A 20740-nucleotide genomic window follows, 5' to 3' on the forward strand; every position below is an offset into this window, starting at 1 on the left:
CCCCCAGGACTCCACTCCCTATCTAAGCCTCCCTGCCTCTTGTCCCCTGACTGCCCCAACCCTTATCCACACCCCCACCCCCAGACAGACCCCTGGGACTCCCACGCCCCATCCAACCACTCCCCACCCCCTGACAGCCCCCCCCCCCGAACTCCCAACCCATCTAAACCCCTCTGCTCCCTGTCCCGACTGCTCTGATCCCTCTCCGCACTCCTGCCCCCTGACAGCCCCCCCCAGAACTCCCAACCCATCTATAAACCTCTCTGCTCCCTGTCCCCTGACTGCTCCGATCCCTCTCCCCACTCCTGCCCCCTTGACAGCCCCCCCCAGAACTCCCAACCCATCTAAACCTCTCTGCTCCCTGTCCCCTGACTGCTCCGATCCCTCTCCCCACTCCTGCCCCCTGACAGCCCCCCCCCCAGAACTCCCAACCCATCTAAACCTCTCTGCTCCCTGTCCCCTGACTGCTCCGATCCCTCTCCCCACTCCTGCCCCCTGACAGCTCCCCCCCAGAACTCCCAACCCATCTAAACCTCTCTGCTCCCTGTCCCCTGACTGCTCCGATCCCTCTCCCCACTCCTGCCCCCTGACAGCCCCCCCCAGAACTCCCAGCTCCCCACCCCCCTGCTCCTTGTCCCCTGACTGCCCCTTCCTGGGACCCCTGCTCCTAACTGCCCTCCAGAACCCCACCCCTAAGCCTCCCTGTTCCTTGTCCCCTAACTGCCCCCTCCTAAGACCCCCCCCAACTGCCCCCCAGGACCCTACCCCCTACCTGTACCCTGACTGCCCAAAACTTTCTCCACCCCCCCCAAAAGCCCCCCCCCCCCCCCCCGTTTCTTGACTGCCCCCTCCAGAACCTTCCTGCCCCCGGTCCCCCTTACCCTGCTGCTCAGAACAGGGTGTTGGGCTCTGTGCGAGCCGAGCCGGACACGTGGCTGCGCTTCCCAGCACAACAAAACCCGGTCCCTGGCCCTGCACAACAAAACCCGGTCCCTGGCCCTGCACAGTGCTGCCGGACCGGGTTGCAGGAGAGGCCAACTCAGAATGCAGGGCGGCTCCGGCTCCTCTACAGCTGCTCAGGAGTCCAGCCCGGGATTTTTCTGCAGCCCTCCCAGCCGCTCGCTCTGCCGGGGGAGGGGGAAATCCCGGACATTGTGAGTGCTTTACAAATTCCCCCCGGACGCTATTTTTAGCGCGAAAAGGAGGACATGTCCGGGTAAATCCGGACGAATGGTAACCCTAGAATAAAGGTAATTTATAAGTGGTTCATATTAAATAGGCACACCCTTACAAGGCTGTAGGGCTTAAATCTGTGCAAGACCAATTACAATTCAAGAGAGACATATAAAAATAAAAATCTAACAAAGCACACAAGGTTGCAGAGTGACAACTGATATTTAGCTTTAAACTGGAAACAGTAAAGCATGCAGTACTAAAGGCCATAAGAAAGGAGGAACAAAGCAAAGAAACAGGCCTCAAAGACTAAAGTTACACCAGACAATAAACAAAAATATTCACAGAAGCTTTTAAGTCCCAATGTGAAAGATAAGAATTTATTTTCATAAATAATATCCACAAAGTTGATAATGTATGCAGAGTGTCGTTGGCAACATGATAGAGAAAAGGTTTTCCTCATGATTGCAAGCACTTTGGAGGATAGGATTAAAATTCAAAACGATCTGGAGAAACAGGAGAAATGATCGGAAGTAAACAGGATGAAATTCAATGAAGACAAATGCAAAATACTCCACTTAGGAAGGAACAATCAGTTACACACAAAATAGGAAATAACTGCCTAGGAAGAAGTACTGTGGAAAGGGACGTAGGGGCACAGTGGATCACAAGCTAAATATGAGTCAACAGTGTAACATTGTTGCGAAAAAAGCAAACATCATTTTGGGATGTATTAGCAGGAGTGTTGTAAGCAAGACACGAGAAGTAGTTGTTCCACTCTACTCCACGCTGATTAGGCATCAGCTGTAGTATTGTGTCCAATTCTGGGCACCATATTTCAGGAAAGATGTGGACAAATTGGAGAAAGTCCAGAGAAGAGCAACAAAAATTATTCAAGGTCTAAAAACATGACCTATGAGGGAAGACTGAAAAAATTGGGTTTAGAGTCTGGAGAAGAGAAGACTGAGGGGGAACATGATAACAGTTTTCAAGTGCATAAAAGGTTATTACAAGGAGGAGGGTGAAAAATTGTTCTCCTTAACCTCTGAGAATAGACAAGAAGCAATGGGCTTAAATTGCAGCAAGGGCAGTTTAGTTTGGACATTAGGAAAAACTTCCTAACTGTCAGGATGGTTAAGCACTGTAATAAATTGCTCAGGGAGGTTACAGAATCTCCATCATTGGAGAGTTAAGAGAAGATTAGACGAACACCTGTCAGGGATGGTCTAGGCAATATTTAGTCCTGCCACGAGTGCAGGGGACTGAACTGGATTAGATGACTTCGAGGTCCCTTCCAGTCCTATGAAAATGTATCTACTGCATAAATACCCCACACACTTTATTTAAGTTTGATCCTCCTCCACGTCTTACACCAGAGTTTTAGTGAAGTGAATGATCAGACTCCATAATGGTGATAATTTCTTAATTTTTTCTAAAGAACTTTTCCTTTAATACTACAGTAGCACAGAGTACCTGGCAGAATTTAAGGAAACTTCTTCTGCACCAATAGTTCTCTTAGGCATTAGGATTCAGTGTTCTCCAAATTCTTACCCTTCCCTAAAGCATACAGCATCACACAGAAGATTTTGAAAGCAGATGTTTTGAGTAACAAAGAGCACATTCATTAAAACACAAGATAGTCCCTCTTTTCCTGTGTGCAGATGGAAACTGATTCCTATTGCATGCAAAGTGCTTAGCCTATATTAAGACTTGTACAATTATCTAACAGGGTCCAAAGGAACACTCTCTCAAGCCAAATGCAAAATCAAATGCATCTTGCATGGAAGAAATAGTGGTTTTGTTTTAAATAAAAAATTTACAGAAATATTTCTAAGACTTAAGAAAAATTTTGGATCAAATTACCCATGAGTGTTGTTAACTGGCAGAAACAATAAATAGGCATGCTCTCTTAGAGGATGTTGCTGAATGCTGTCTAGCTAATTTCTGTCTCCCTCCAAAATCAGGAAAAAAGAAATATATGGTGCTGAAGAAAAATATTTGAGAACAGGACTCTAAAATTAGTGTTAGCATGCAAACATTTATAACAGTGCAGGACACAACAAGACCCTCTCTTGTCCTCTAGATTTTAAATAAAAATAAAACTCATTCATTGAAACAAATCCAATTATGGACATAGAGTTTAGCCCAGTGGTGGGCAACCTGCGGCCATCAGGGTAATCTGATTGCAGGCCGCGAGACATTTTGCTGACATTGACCGTCCGCAGGCACCGCCCCCCTCAGCTCTCAGTGGCCGCGGTTCTCTATTCCCGGCCAATGGGAACTGTGGGAAGTGGCGCCTGCAGGCGAAGGGGCTGCAGGGACATACTGGCCGCCACAGCTCCCATTGGTCGGGAACAGAGAACCACGGCCACTGGGAGCTGCAGGGGGCGGTGCCTGCAGACAGTCAACATCAGCAAAATGTCTCATGGCCTGCAATCAGATTACCCTGGTGGGCTGCAGGTTGCCCTCCACTGGTTTAGTCTTTTCTCTCAAAACATCTCTGCAGTAATAACTCAGAACTCCTTACACTGTATTGCTCCAGATTCTTCTCTTTATTAGCCTCTGTATCTTCTAAATCTTTGTGTATTGCTGCAATCTGTCGTTTTTTGTCATTGATTGCCTGATCTAGAGACTTGAGTTCCTTTTTAATCCACTTATCCCTTTCTTCTTTGGAAGTAAACTGGCTTCCTCGGCCTTGTTTTGCATAAAGATCTGTTCTTTCCTGGGTAGCTTGTGCTAGTCTAGATAAGAGAGAGAAAAATAAGTTTCTTAATAACGTGTCAAACATATTTCATTTTAAGATTTTATTCAGAAGATCTTCAAGAACAAAGTACTATCAACTTAATTTTAAACAGTTAACAGTGGTCAAACGACAATTTGAATTTTTTTTTTTTTTGCAAGCTATACAACCATCTCAGAGAACACTTTAAAATGAGCAAAGCAATTAAGAGGCACCAATTTACTTTTGTTTTGAATTTTCACTTACTCTCCCTGGGTTGCTTTTTTAAAGCTTGAAAACAAGTTCCTTCTCACTTATCAAGTTTGCCTTTTTCCAATAAGCAAAAGATCCTCACTTCCTTTGCCTCCTTGTTCACTAGTACAACACTGATTCTTTCAAAAAAGCTTTTTTAATAAGGTTCTTGAGAAACAACCATTATCTTCAAACTCAGTGCCTCTGCAAGCAACAAGCAAATATAACGCAGGGCCACATAAGCACCGAATGTGTGTGCTTTTTATATTTTATTTTATTTTTTAATTAATTGGTGAAAGGGGCATTTCTTTGTCAATAAAAAAACATTTAGACTCAAATGCATTCTCTCACTCTATAACATCTGTAATATATTTACAATTTTCATTATATACTGCTTTTGCATTACTCCTTGCTCCTTCTAAAATGGTTTAATTTCTTGTATGGTGAGCCACAGACCTAGCAATTCCTCGCTCTTCTTTTTCTTTTACACTGTTGAATTTGGGTTCCGTTTCTGCTAGCTCTTTCTGCTTCTCCTCAATTTTCTCAAGAAGCTTCTGTCTCTCCTTTAACAGTCTTTTCTAAAAATAAACAAAGTAATATTTAATACCAATAACTAAGTAGATCAACTTTGTATAATCATTAAATTTGTGAACATAGTAGGGCATTTCTGGGGCATATTTTAATATTTGTAAAAATGCTAAATGGACTCCACTGCTTGTCTGACACTACACTGCTTTGACACATGACTGAGGTAGGTTCAGGAGCAACCTTGAATCAGCAAGGTTTGAGAAGGTGAGGCTACACTAGGAGGGTAACAAAGATCAATACAGGCCAAACAGTTGTACTCAGTACTGCTACACTGAATAATCTTCTTTCAGATGATTCACAACATCCTCCCTTTAGTATTTACCATACGATTGAAAAGGATGAGGACTACAGCTAGTTGATTTTACAATATGGAGGTAGAAAGAAATAATTGATCTATTATTATGTTTTACAGCACTCAAAAGTGTGCTATGCACTTCAGAGCACAGAACTCTTGTATTGTTGTGAAGTTCTTCCAGTGTAATTAAATCTTACATCTATTAGTAGGTGTCATAATACCTTAGTACTGATAATACACGCATAAGTTATAGCCAAAAATGTGATCCATACAAAACAGTGAATTTGTACATTTTATTCTTGCAGCTGCTTCTTACCCTTTGTTCACTGTTGCCAGCTAGTTCGTCTTGCAAGTCCTTAGCTTTAAGTTCTAATTTGGTCCTCTGCTTAATCTGCTCCTGTCTCTCAGCACTGAGTTGTTCCTTCTCCTCTTTCATCGCTGAAATCTTTGTTTTTAGTTCTCGAACTTGTCGTTCAATATCCTATACAAACGGAAGTATGTAATATATGTTCTTAAACATACACAAACCTTCTATCACAGCTTGATCTAATCCATATTTCAGTACCCATTAAGGGAATTAGCACAAGACAGCTTCATTATTTAACCATTAAGATTAAAGAGAATGTGAGAAGAAAAGAAAAATAGTCACCACAATATGAAGTCCAAAAATCTTTAAAATTAACCTTAGAAATAAGTTGATTGTTTAATTTGCTTTAAAATTTAGGAACACCCATAGGGTAACTCAGAATCCTAGGCCAGAGGAGTCCGTTGTGATCATCTAGTCTGACCTCCTGTAAAATACAAGCCATAGAGCTCCCTAAAATAATTCCTTTTGAATTAGAGTACATCTTTTTAACTATCCAGCCTTGATTTATAAATGGTCAGTGATGGGGAATCCACTATGACCCTTGGTAAACTATTCCAATGGCTAATGACTCTGTGTTAAAAATGTACACCTTATTTCCAGTCTGAATTTGTATAGCTTCAACTTCCATCCATTACATTGGGTGATACCTTTCTCTCCTAGGCTGAAGAGACCATTATTAAATATTTGTTCCCCACGTAGATACCTGTAAGATTGAACAAGTCACCCCTTAACCATCTCTATGTTAAGCTTAGTAGAGTGAATTCTTTGAGTCTATCACTATAAGGCATGTTTTCTAATCCTTTAATCATTCTCGTGGCTCTTCTCTGAACCCACTCCAATTTATCACTATCCTTCTTGAATTGTGGACACCAGAACTGGACATAATATTCCAGCAGCAGTCGCAACAGTACCAAATACAGACTTAAAATAACCTTTCTACTCAACTCGAGATTCCCCTGTTCATGCATGCAAAGATCACATTAGCTCTTTTGACTACAGCGTTGCACTGGGTGCTCACGTTCAGCTGATAAAACACCACGAACTGCAAACCTTTTCCAGGATCCTGATTCCCAAGATAGAGTCCCTCATCCTGTAAGTATGGCCTACATTCTTTGCTCCTAGATGTATATATTTGCATTTAGGCATATTATTTGTCTGGGTCCAGCTTACCAAGCAATGCAGATCAGTCTGTATCACTGACCTGTCCTTCATTATTTACCACTCCGCAATCTTTGTGTTGTCTGTAAATGTTAAGTTATGATTTTATGTTTTCTTCCAGGTCATTAATAAAAATGTTAAATAACAGAAGGCCAAAAACCAATCTCTGAGGGTCCCCACTAGAAACACACTCGCTCAATGATGATCCCGCATTTACCACTACATTTTGAGACCTATCAGTTAGCCAGTTTTCAATCCATTTACTGTGTGCCATGTTAATTTTCTGTTGTTCTAATGCCTCACAGAAATCTAAAAATATTAGATCAACACTACTACCTTTATAAATCAAACCTGTGATCGCATTAAAATAAATAAATAAATAAATATTATATATATATAAAAATTGGTTTGACAGGATCCATTTTCCATTGATTGGCATTAAATAATCAAATAACTCCAAAGTCTGTGTTTAAATTCACTCAGATTTGAGACATCAGACTGAAATGTTCACACACAAAAAAAGTGACCCAAAAGACTTTTCAAGGCAATTAGACTACATATAGTCAACGCAAAAACCTTGAGTTGCTCATGTCAGTACACTGCTTCTAGATTTTACCTCCATTTTATCTCTAGCATCTTGTTGTGCATCTCTCAACTGCCTTGATTTCTCTCCACTTGTCTCTCGTTTGGCGGAAAGCTGTACAGAAATAATATTGCTTAATTAACAAGTTCCTTTTTTTTAATCACTCATCGATTCAGAAAAAAAATGTTAATTTGGTACATTAATGAGCCTAAAAATGTCACAATTTAACTACTCTATTTAGGTTAAGCAAATGTCCATACAAAACTATGTACGTTTAAATATTAAGTGTCTGTAACAAAGGAAATATGCAATGAATGGTAATAAGATGCTTTACCTCATCAAGTTTAGCACGCGTTTCATTGAGTTCCTGGTTATAAATGGTGTATTCTAATGCTCTCCTCATTTTATCCCACTTCTGATACTGAGCTAGCTCTTCTTTCTCCTCTTCCAGGGTATGTAATCGCTCTTCAATGTACTTCAACAACTCATTGATTTTCTCTCGTTTACCCTCTTTAGAACATGAGAAGCAAGAAAAGGATGGCAACTAAATTATTATTATATTCAGAATATTTGTTTTTCTTTTTAGGTCATTCTCATATCTTTGACTCGTAAGTAAAGCTTTTGATTTGAAAAAAACGGATTGACTGAAATGAAGATCTAGGTCTGGAATAATTTTCAGACACATCCTCTTTCCAAAAATTCCCATCTTCCAAGGCTCATGCTATTCCAACTCTACTTCTGTTTCTCAGTAGGGGATAGTTAATGGGCCACTGTTCTGAGCATACATGTAACAGAATGAAGCCATCGCTGGGACTTTACATTTAGTCAACATGAAGATCATGAAAGACAAAGGCCAGACAATTTGGAGATAGAGCTGTTAGTCCATTGAGTATTCCTGGATTGTTGGCATTTTTGTTTGTTTTGGATGTACATGTTGAACCTCTCTAGTCCGGCACCCTCGGGACCTGACCGGCGCCGAACCAGAGAATTTGCCGAACCACAGGAGGTTAATGTAGAGTGCCAGCAGGTCTCCACAGGTGTGGAAAGTAGAGGTGTGTGGGGTGCTAAAGCATCCCCAGGCTGCTGGCCCCCTGCCCGGGGGCTCCGATGGCAGCCCCAGGTTCTCCCCTTCCCTCCCAGAGCTTGAACGCCACGAATCAGCTGTTTGCGGCACTCCGGAAGCGCTGGGAGGGAGGAGGAGGAGTTGGTAAGCATGGGAGAAGGGGGGAGCTTGGCCACGGTGGATGCTCCACACCCACTAATTTTTCCCCATGGGTGCTCCAACCTCGGAGCACCCACAGAGTCGGTGCCTATGTCGGACCACAGATGAGGGCAGGGGACTGGACTCCATGACCTCTCGAGGTCCCTTCCAGTCCTAGAGTCTATTAATCTATGAATCTATGTTGCTGGACCAGGGAGTGCCAGATTAGAGAGGTTCAACCTGTATAAGAAAATGGGCAAGGTAGGGAAATGAGAGGGAGAATGAGAGAGAGGCATCAGAACATGAATTGAAAGTGTAACTGTTGCCTTAAAACCAGGGGCCACGTACTCCCCAGAATAATGAGACCAAATTCCATGACAACCACAGCTAAATCCAGCTACAACACTGATCTATTCTCTTGCCACTCCCCACCACAAATGCAAACAACTATGGCTCATAGCTGAAGTCATCCATTACTGTAAAAGCAACCAATCATTTCAGAGGGTGTTTTTTTTTTTTTTTTTTTTGGCATAATGTTCATCAGGCAACCTAGCTCCAGTTCCTAGGCCTTGAATACTCTGATATGGTCCAGGCAGCCAAAAACTCAGAACCCCTCCCCATGTATACCCGAGAAGGGGTCAGCTAGGAGCCATTTTCATAGATTTGGCTCCTGGACCTCAGCTGTTCTGCATTTCATGCAGTTCAGCATGCCAGCCTGCACTTCTAGCTCCCCCATTCCTTAAGTAAAAATTAGGCTCTAATTCTGGCTCCATGGAACAGTGCAGGGAGAACACATAGTAAACCAATTAACTCCCACTCATGGGGAAAGCTAGAGAACATGAGACAGCTACAGCCAGGACCAGAAGATAGAACCAAACACTGGAAGTCTGTTTATAGCAAGAGTGAATTCCATTGTAAAAAAAATTTGATTTCTGTGGCATCTTGGAAAAAAGTGTCAAATTCTGCATTTGTGGAGTCCACGGGTCCCTGACTGAAATGAACGGGGAAGTTCACAAAAGTTAGAGCTATTGTTTCAGGATTCCTGCAGACTCAGGAAGACATCAATGCCAGTTTGCATGTTCAAGTTATGTCCACAAATAAGGGCTAGAAATATAATTTTTAAAAAGTAAAAATTGACTCTGGAGCACAACCCAGTAGCAAATTTCATGGCTGAAGAATATATGATACTCTGGCCCTAATTTTGAATTTTTTGGCTTTTTTAAGTTTGTAAGCATCATAACCCAAGTGTTTTTTTAATGTTACTTATTTTGGCTGTGCCAGTGGATAAAAATTTCCCCTTCCACCACTTTGGTGCAGCATGCTGTGTACTGGTTAACTGCTACCTGCAACCTAGCAGTAGGTTACATGTGTAGATGTTCTATAGAGTTTGTGAAGCCCTTTGGGAATCTTTGGAGTGAAAGAAAAAATGTAAAATAATTTAAATTATTAAATGTATTAAACATTTATCAAAGAATTAATTTTAGCAAGCAAGTTATAAACCCTTGAAATTAGTGCAACTACTATGGCACGAACCAGGACATTCCTTATATAAAAGAAACACAGGTGATAAAGATCATTATTTTTTACCGGTTTCTTTCATTAAAGAAATACTTTCTTCTTTGCGCTCATCATATACTCTAGTACCAGCTACTTCTCTTAACAACTTCAATCTCTGAGAGTCAGGAGCTGTTGCCATCTGGTTGATCTAAGAATTCAAGAAAACAAAAAGTTACAAGATTACATTTTGAACATCATGTTCCTTATATAGTAATAATGATCAACATCACATAAGAGATCTAGTACAGGGCATGTCTCTTATAACTGTTTAATTACAACAGAACTTCATTAATTCTCACTTTGTTTACCAACAGACCTGATAACACTTTCCAGTCAGGTATCATATGCTTAAAAATCAAGCTAGTATGAAACATTCAGCTGAAAACCCACCCTGCCAATTTCTGATATATACTTGCTTAAGGATACAATTCTTCAGGACTGGGTTTTTTCAGGAAGATTAGAAATTCTAATTTACCCTATTTTCCTCCTTTTGAGACATCAATTTCTTTTTAAGAGACAGGAAGTTGTATACTTTTATGATTCTACTTGTAATTCATTTTTACATTCAAATACTAGTAGACTTTACTGAAACCTAGTATAAGTTAGTATTTCTTGGACTTCAAAGGGAGATAATATATCAGCTTAACTGATTTTCACAGAGACTCAACTATGAGCATTAATATTCTGCTGCAGCAAAATCACCTCTTACTTTCCCTATCTCCAGAAGGCCATGTACTTCAATGTATTATGTCAAAAAAAAAACACACCACCACACCTCAGCTCACACTGCAGTCGTACTTCACACCACCAGCACCTGGCGCTCTAACATTACTGAAACGGTGTATGGGCTTTTAGTAATTAATACCACGTCAGGTTCACTATTCTTCACTAGAATTATCACCATTCTTCATAAGAATTTTAGTTGCTGCATCTTTATGGTATGCTTGTAGATAAATGTTTTCAATTTATACAGAGCATGAAGACTAGTAAATCTACTTTGACTTTTAACCTGCGATAGGATCCATGTGGGCTGACTCCTGCACTAGTACAGAGTTACTTTCTAACTCAAGTTTTTTATTTGTTCCTCCATTTGGCAAATTCAGTTGTATAGCAAAAACATATCCTGTGTTGCTAAATGGGAATTATCAATATTGCTCTTATTTTTTCAGTTTTTCTTGTCAGTAAAGTACTTGCAGATAAAATGAGTTTTTCAGTAACTGGTCAAGAGAACTATTTTTAGGATTATGAAGTCAAAATTATCAATATAGATAATTGGCAGATTCAGCCGTTAAACATGTCTTGCCCCACAATGAAAGTCAAACAGGTTCAATACTGACAATTCTGTAAAACAAGTTTCCAAAACTTTCTGAACTGGAAAATATAACGTATAGAAATACAAACAAAAAATGATACTAATTATTTTCAGGGCTCTTCTTGGAAATCAAGGATTTCAAAAGCTACATTGATGCACATGTTATGATTGAATTTTCTCTGTACTTAAATAAAGCTGGTCGATTACAACAACATTATATGCAGGAACGCTTATAAAATAGATGCTTCTAATCAGAATGATGGAGGAATACAGAATTACTTTTCTTTCTAATTACAACTACTTTATTTCTATATAAAGGAGCCGTACCCTGAGGAATCATTTGCAAAATAAGAGTGCACAGGAAAAACTAGTCATTTCTATATTGTTTAAAAGTAAAAAGAAAGCCTGATTATTCATTTGCAATAATTAAGTTAAACTGTAGTCCTCCAAAAAGTCTGAACTTTCTTTATAAACGAGTGATTTAATTTTGCTTTTTGATAAGCAATCTTACCTTTCCTTGTTTGACAATATAGTAGGGATTACTGCGAGAAAACCCAGCACTTTCAAGAAGGTTCATCACATCGTTTTTCCTGTAAATAACATTTCTCAAATAGTAAGTATACTTTTAAATAACTACGTTTGACAAACATGACTCCTCAACAAATCAGTACTAAACCTACACATATGAATACTGCTTGTGGTGCATGCTCTCCATTAGGGTATCTCTTTAAAGAAGTTTCTGTATATGATAATATCTAATCATGTATTAAAACCTAAACTGATAAACAATAAATGAGAAAATGAAAACAGAAAGAAACTAAGCAAGATATATGGGGCTGGGAAGAGATTACGACTAAGAAAGGCACTCCACACCAACAGCGACTAGTACAGGTAACAGAGAAACTGATGCCACAAAGAATTATTTGGAATTTAGCATAAGATTTTGCTTCTTTTCTTCTCATTTTCAGTTATTAAAAGCAAGTTGCTGCGGATTATATAATTAATGCAAAAGCATTAACACTATCCAATAATTAGTTAGGCCAGCTGATGTCTACTAAAACACTGAGAGGAAGCGATATAGAAGTATGACCATTTGGAAGAGCGCAGACATCAGCATGTGTTAGCCATACTGAGAAGAGCTGAGTTGTCAGAAAAATTGTAAAGCCATAGTTTAGTTTAACATAGGCGTTTTAAAATAAAGTGTCATATGCCAATATAGCTCATAATATTAGAATTTTACACTTAGTTTCTTCCAATTTTGGTAAAGAGTTTTACCGGGCAATTTAAACATGAAGCGGTACTAAGAATAAAAATATACCTAGTTCTGGCTTTGTTGGGCAACTGTCTTCATACCTAAACAATAAAACTTAAACAAGAGAAACAAGATACTACATTTTCTTTTCTGTAAGCCAAGTTTAAAAAAGGATTTGTTATTGCTAATGCATTACTGTAGTTTAACTCACTAATCTTTCAACTCTGGAGGTTAAGATTCAAATTTTGGTAGTCATAGGTGAAAATAGTCTTTTCTAGACCCTATTTATTCACATAATCCCTTGTCCCATTAATGCGGCAAGATTCGAAGTGTCCAGTCAAGAGAAAGAGATGCCTGGAATAGCTGGTGAGAACTGAGGACTACTGGCAAAGCAAGTTTAGAAAGAATACACAGCGCCCCTGCTATGACTGCCTCAGGTTAGTAATATCAATCCTCACTTTCATGAGCACTCAAATTCATCTTTAAGTGTAAAAAAAGTTTTAGAGAAACTTTTAAAGTTTACAAGTGATAAGAATGGCCCTTAAATTTGACAGCCTTCAAACCCTGTAAGACCAAAAGGGGGGGAGCTGAATTCAGATAAAGGAAAAATCTCAAGAGATTTATCATCTAACCTTCCATGAGTAAATAAAGTTCCATGAAAAAAAATAAAAAGTTAGTATACACACATGCACTCCCATAAAATCTCTCTACTGGATTCAACAGGAGGAAGGGGTGGGGAGGTGGGGAAGGAGTATTGCTGTTTGTATGCAAGTTGGAATCTATTTTGAAATACTCTTATCACTGTATAAAGGTTTGTTTTTCAATAACTATTTTCTTCATATACAGATCATATACAGGAGTTTGAGAGCACAATCTGAAACCCCAGACAAGGTGCTCCACATCGCCACCAATCATACCAAATATGCCTCTCTCTATTGGCAGCCGTACATTCCTGGTGACAAAGGAGGATAGGAGAAGGCTTTAAGTGCATACGTGGTTGGGATCAGAGGACTAGGAATGAAATTCTGTGCTATTTACAACCTGTACAATTCCACTAACTTCACAAGATAGTTGTGTGGAACAGAAGTCAGTGCAGTTTGGTGTTAAAGTAGAGAACCTTGCCTTTGAGGAGCTGGAAGGGGAAAGAAGACGGAACTACTTTGTGGAAGTTTGAGGTATGCTAGTTATATGTAGTTTAAAACTACTAAAAGCCATGTGCCTAGGAAGAAAAAAAAATAGTTAAAGAAAAAACAAAATTGGCATATAAAAAAAGTTATTTCAAAACAGATTCCAATTTAAAAATAGAAAAGTATTGTTCCTTCCATTGAATCTAATGGAGTTATTCCCTTCCTGTCCTTCGGCCTCAACATACAAGCACTAGCAGGAATAGTGAATCTACTAGGCCTAATCCCATTGAACAGGCCTACTGGTAAGAATTATTCTTGAAATAAGTATTTGTAGAATGAGACCCCTAACTTGTCATGCAGAAAATGGCTGCTTCATGTTCAAACTGTACAAATGGTAAATACTTAAATTTCAAAATAAATGTCAATTTAGTTTTTGAAAAAAGAATGGTGACTTTTGGAAATACACAGAAGTTTTCTTTTATGAAATTAAATGGATATCAAATTCAACCCACTCACAATTCAGATATTATATAAGGACTAAAAATAAAGATTTATTAGCAGACTCTATTGGTATTAAATATTGCTGGCAAAGGAACTCATATGTTATAAATTAATTCAATCTAAAGATATAAACAAATACACATTCTGAATGATTCCACTACACTTTACAATATTGTGTATTCAGTTCATTTGGGGGGAAGAAAAGAAGTACCTACGTCACCATTTTCTTGTCTAAGAAATATTGGTCCTTTTTGGCTCCAATAACTCTGCGAAGAGAAACTTCCTCTTTATCAATCTTAAGAAAACAAAAAGGACAAATTTAACTGCCTGTGACAGTCATTTATGATTAACCCACAGTATTTACAGTATCGTCCACTAAAACTGAACCAAAAGAGAATTACTTTAATGAAGATTCAAATAACTAAGAAGGTAGTCTAATGAGAAGATGTGTTTTCTAGAAATGTTTTTAAAACTTACTGGTAACCTGTTGTCTGAGTTGTCAAAAATAATTTCCACAAATGCTGAAATAACACGAGGACCTGTGCCTTCCTAAAGAAAAAAAGATATTTATTTTGGTTAGACTACTCCCTCTTTAAACTGATTTTTAAAATGTATATTTTTCTTGATTTCTCAAAGACTCCAAAGTATTTATATACACATTGCTTATTTGACAATTTTCAAACTTACATTTCTGAAAATAAACTTGAGAAGTATACAGCTCAAAAGGAAGAACAGGAGTACTTGTGGCACCTTAGAGACTAACAAATTTATTAGAGCATAAGCTTTCGTGGACTACAGCCCACTTCTTCGGATGCATATAGAATGGAACATATAATGAGGAGATATATATACACACATACAGAGAGCATAAACAGGTGGGAGTTGTCTTACCAACTCTGAGAGGCCAATTAATTAAGAGGAAAAAAAAAAAAAAAAAAACTTTTGAAGTGATAATCAAGCTAGCCGAGTACAGACAGTGTGATAAGAAGTGTGAGAGTACTTACAAGGGGAGATAGTCAACGTTTGTAATGGCTCAGCCATTCCCAGTCCTTATTCAAACCGGAGTTGATTGTGTCTAGTTTGCATATCAATTCTAGCTCTGTAGTCTCTCTTTGGAGTCTGTTTTTGAAGTTTTTCTGTTGTAATATAGCCACCCGCAGGTCTGTCACTGAATGACCAGACAGGTTAAAGTGTTCTCCCACTGGTTTTTGAGTATTTTGATTCCTGATGTCAGATTTGTGTCCATTAATTCTTTTGCGTAGAGACTGTCCGGTTTGGCCAATGTACATGGCAGAGGGGCATTGCTGGCACATGATGGCATAGATCACATTGGTAGATGTGCAGGTGAACGAGCCCCTGATGGTATGGCTGATGTGATTAGGTCCTATGATGATGTCACTTGAATAGATATGTGGACAGAGTTGGCATCGGGGTTTGTTACAAGGATAGGTTAACCTGTCTGGTCATTCAGTGACAGACCTGCGGGTGGCTATATTACAACAGAAAAACTTCAAAAACAGACTCCAAAGAGAGACTACAGAGCTAGAATTGATATGCAAACTAGACACAATCAACTCCGGTTTGAATAAGGACTGGGAATGGCTGAGCCATTACAAACGTTGACTATCTCCCCTTGTAAGTACTCTCACACTTCTTATCACACTGTCTGTACTCGGCTAGCTTGATTATCACTTCAAAAGTTTTTTTTTTTTTTTTTTTCCTCTTAATTAATTGGCCTCTCAGAGTTGGTAAGACAACTCCCACCTGTTTATGCTCTCTGTATGTGTGTATATATATCTCCTCATTATATGTTCCATTCTATATGCATCCGAAGAAGTGGGCTGTAGTCCACGAAAGCTTATGCTCTAACAAATTTGTTAGTCTCTAAGGTGCCACAAGTACTCCTGTTCTTCTTTTTGCGGATACAGACTAACACGGCTGTTACTCTGAAACAGCTCAAAAGGTCGTATGTACATTGTGTCCTCTGTCTACAGTGCAGGAATTATATAAGATGTATAATTGTGTGCCAAAAGAGTATAATATCCAGTTTTCTGCTGCACTGTCGTAGACATTTAATAAGGTTGAAGATATGGAACTCCAAATATTTTTTTAAAAAAACAAATACTGATAACATTGGTAATTTGTAGTACTGCAACTTTCTTGATTGACTGTATTAGGGAACAGTTAGGTCTATAAGCTGAAAAGAACATTCCCTATTAAACACTGAAATGCATAGGAGAATTTTGTACTACTTATTTAGGAAATTAGTGGTTCCCTTGCCATGTTACAAAAAGGCAAATTATGTTAATGTAAAGCAAAATAACTTTTGCCGGGAGGCAGAGAGGAAAAGTTGCTATGCACGCTTTCAACAAGAGCTGTTTTTAAGTATTTGCATTTCAGTGAGTTGCCGACTTTACAACAACAAAATACTTTAACACATATTACATCATTTTGTTTTGTTTTAAAATATCTTCACTTACATGCAACAAAGCCAATCTCTGCTCTGGGCGAAGATGACTAAACTCATCACTGAGGACAAACTGAATTGCTGTAATAAAAAGAAAAAGAAAAAAAAGTAGTGGTACAAAAGTTCTGTTCTTTCAAGAGCAGTACTCAGTATGTTTCTTTATAACCAAATTGTATCCTTCTTTAGCTCATATATTAAGAGTAATATGTAAACATTAAATCACAGTGTCTCATTTTTAAAATAAACTGTTCTTGGAGCCTGGTCATTTGGCCTTGTCTATTTGGCCTTGCTCTGAAAAATGTTCCATTGTTGCTAATCCCAGAGCAATGAACTGCTGAAATAATAGTAATGTAAACAAGTATCTGAGAGCCACCTGGATTTCTACCATGTCATGTAGACCTGCTCAGAGCAGGTTTAGAATACACAGTGCTTAAAAATCCAAGAGGCACTTGGAGCTTTGTATATACTACCATCACAGCTGCTATCGGTTGAGCAACACTGATGTAGAAAAGGTGATAAATATTTCCAAAAAAGCCAGGTGTAGATGTAGCCTCGGGACAGCATAAGTGATAGTAAGCAATCTACACTATATTGCTAGTCCCACAAGTTACAGTCAAAAATGATAAAGCACAATGGGGAAGCATCACATCTGCCAAAAAAGAGCTACATGATCTCACCTAAAATACTCTGGTGTTCGTTTTTATATGACACAGACAACTTAGAATTTACTCAGTTAAAAGTGTTAAAAAAAGTCACTGGTACTACACTTGCCTGATTTTCCCTGTCTTCCTATTTTTGAAGATTTTCCCATCCCTGCCCCCCTTTTGCAATGTAAAAGACATACACAGGAGAAACTGAATATTAAATAAGTGCATAATGTAAAACTGACAAAAAAGAGTTTATGGTTTTTCAGTCACAGTCATTTAGTTGTTACATGTAGCAACAGTAATACCTACCATAGAAAAAGTTACTTTTCCCAGATCCATTTCTTCCCACTAAATACGAAAGGTAACAAAGTTATAAATTCAGAAGTTTTCAGGAATTTAAATAAATTAAGTAAGTGGTATGGCAATACATGAAACTTCGGCAATGAATTTAAGAATTCAACTTTAGTAGATCTAGACAAAATACAACCTTCTAGGAATGAAACCACCTTTTAGCAGGATGGATCAGGGAGTCATTACCTGAACAAGATAGAATGGCACCTAGCCCCAGTTCCCTCCCGCCCCACAACAGAGACATTACTGTGATCTACAAAACCTATGAAAGAGCATTTTATCCCCAAAACAGTTATGATATTAAATCAATTCAGATTATCATCATCATTCTCTGTATTTTTACTACTACTTTTGGCCAGGTTACATCAGTTTTTAACCCTGGATCCATTTCTTAAATCCCTCAATTTAAATCCCTCATATTTTACAAAAGTAGATTTATGTCTATATGCTGAGACTGATCCCACACATAGATATTTGTTGTAAGTCCTCAACTTGTCAGTTGCAAAGAAACGAATGCATCAGCAAGAAGAGTACGGCTTTAATTAAGTTTCAACGGTATCAAAACTATTGGTATAAGCCAAAAGGTTTAAACCAATACACATACAATAGTTTCATATAATCAAATCAACACCTGTGAATATTCCTCTCACACTGATATGACATTTTAAGAGAGAAATAATGGTAAGACTACATTTTTCTTTTAAAAACAAACATTGTCTGGATGATTTTTTTTTAAACTCTCATTGAAGTGAGACTCAAGAAGCATGTGACATGAGCAGGCACAGTGACATTTGACACGCAACTATGCCAATACACTTCCATTCTCACCCACAGTTACAGTTTGGTTACAGAGCCTCTCTTGACCACACTTAAATTAATGTGGTAGTTTTATTACGTGGCTGAAAATTCACTGACAACTAAAGAAAAAAAACTCAGTACTTTAAGAAAATAATTTCTTAGAGTCATTTTCCATTCAACAACTAGAATCACTGAATAATTGAATAAGATGGGTTAATGAGGGCTAGAGCAGTCTGATGGGGAAAACTACACAACTCTGAAAGGACTAAATATTCCTATTTAAAACAGCAACAAAGGAAAATGAAAACCAACTCATATTTACAACTCAACACAAAGGGACAAATGCACTTCGGAAGTTTTACTTTGAAATAACTGAGGAGTTAAACTAACGTACAGTACATGATCAATCATCCAGTAGAAGTGATTGGTTATATAGTAAAATTACTACTAAAACATTAAGAATTATATGATTTTAAACATACAGTATTCCAATTGTATGAAATTATTTTCTCAGAAGTAAAGCAAGAGAAAACCATTGCTAACTGCCCTGTACTGCTCTAAAGGAAACCAATGTGTTTACCAATCAACAAAAACAACTGCATTTGAAAATTACACTTGACTATCAGGTGACAATTTATATAGCTAAATTTAAACAATTAACACTTAAGAATCCAGTTTGATAGGGAATTTTTTTAAGCCAGCTTTGTTCTATGACCTGTTGCAAATAACTATATTTTAGTTACACGTTAGGAAGATAATGAGGAAAATAAATAAAAACATGTTCCAATTTGAGGACAGGTGGTATCCTTAAATGTTTTCTATGAACAAATGGTGTAAATAATGATCCCTCTTTTATAATTAGTCACAGTATATGCAGTTCTTAAAGATAATTTGTATTTTTTAAATGTGCATGTATGAATTCACTCAGCCCCTTAAATATACAATTAAATTACCAACAGCTCATTTCTACTAGATTTTGCACTTTGGTATATATTAACACTGGAAGCATTAAACATTATTTGACCACAATATTACTACTCATTTTTTGACATTTTTCTTTCAAGTCTGTCAGTTTTAAGTGGCAGAATACGTAACACTCCTCAAAGTATTTTAATCAGGCTGAACCTTAGGAGGTATCACCTGACATCCAGAATATAATTCATGAGACACAGTATACTTCAAGTATTCTGCAACCCTGATCCTACAACAAGCTCCATGCAGGTGAACCCTGGGTCTGTTTGGAGCCTCACTGACTACAGGTGGAGGGGTCCACTCCTATACTGAATCTTATTGCAAGATTAGAGCCAATGAACAGTCATTATGGCAAAATTAAAATTAAATTATCTGCAAAGCATAATAATTCTATTTGTTGCAAGTAGAAAGGGTCCTGTAATACCGGAGAGAACAGTTTCAAATTTAGTCAATAGGTATACAACTGCCTCTGAAATCTGAAGGGCTATCAAAAATCATAAATACCACTGACTTGACCCTTGATCAAAAATAATGAGGTAATGCTAGTTCACACGGTAGTATGTTTATAAGAACAACTTACCAATGACATTGTGTTTTGAACTGAAAGGATCTACAATAGTTTGATCTCTGTAGCTTCGAAATCCCTGAATGATCACCTGATGGATAAACAAGTTAAATAATCTTAAAAAATGAAGGAAACTGCCATATATACTCGTTCATAAGCCGATTTTTTTTTTAGTAAAAAAGGGAAGCACCAAAGACGGGAGTAGTTAGTATTGTTGTTTTTTAAAGAGGTACACGATTTTAAATTTGTAACTCAAATAAATAGGTTTCTATTTTTTTTTTTAAATCACAATACATATAGTAATTTTTCATTCCAGTCTTGCAGTTCAGATCCAAGTACATTTTAAGAAATTAAGGGTGAGGTTAAAAAAAAAAAAAAAAAACACTTCTCACCCCAATATTAGTTTATGAGTAGCTTTTTTTCTATCACAGAAGGTACACTTGTACACATCTAGGTCAAAGAATAATAAATAAGGAAATATTCAAATAAACTCAGCCTTGCTGTCACAGCATAAAGCAACATGAAAGGATGTACACACAATGACAGATTAGAGTAAAAAAAGTCAGGGGCTCAGTGCTAGCAGGACAGGAATTTTTTTTAAGTTAATTTCATACCCCAATTAGCATATTTAGCATAAGAGTGCAACTTGCAAGCTCTAAGTAGAGCAGTGGCTGCATGTAAAAATTATAGATAACAGACCTATTTCTATCTAGGAAGTAGACAAACATGCTCAGTTAAGCTTTTTCGGTGTGTAGTGCTAAAACTAGTGAGAAAGATCAAAGCCTCTCAACGTTAAGAAGTCTGCCAGTTTCAAATGGAATAAAATCAGTCTTCCTTTTCTACCATTTATGTTAA

The 20740-nt window shown here is 38.0% G+C and overlaps 1 protein-coding gene across 1 annotated transcript in view; it reads right to left on the minus strand.

Annotated features, from left to right (window-relative positions):
- Positions 1-20740, minus strand: part of SMC3 (structural maintenance of chromosomes 3) — a 50952-nt gene that overhangs the window by 22267 nt on the left and 7945 nt on the right. The window contains exons 2-13 of the mRNA XM_054033765.1: positions 19901-19976; positions 17509-17547; positions 16566-16633; positions 14563-14634; positions 14301-14380; positions 11717-11795; positions 9924-10041; positions 7470-7645; positions 7169-7249; positions 5344-5508; positions 4601-4722; positions 3701-3914 (exon numbers count right to left, since the gene is read on the minus strand). Coding sequence (XP_053889740.1) covers positions 3701-3914; positions 4601-4722; positions 5344-5508; positions 7169-7249; positions 7470-7645; positions 9924-10041; positions 11717-11795; positions 14301-14380; positions 14563-14634; positions 16566-16633; positions 17509-17547; positions 19901-19976 — 1290 coding nt within the window. The remainder of the gene's footprint in view (positions 1-3700; positions 3915-4600; positions 4723-5343; positions 5509-7168; positions 7250-7469; positions 7646-9923; positions 10042-11716; positions 11796-14300; positions 14381-14562; positions 14635-16565; positions 16634-17508; positions 17548-19900; positions 19977-20740) is intronic.

This window comes from Malaclemys terrapin, chromosome 7, assembly GCF_027887155.1.
Source record: "Malaclemys terrapin pileata isolate rMalTer1 chromosome 7, rMalTer1.hap1, whole genome shotgun sequence".
In the NCBI taxonomy this organism is placed as follows: Eukaryota; Metazoa; Chordata; order Testudines; family Emydidae; genus Malaclemys; species Malaclemys terrapin.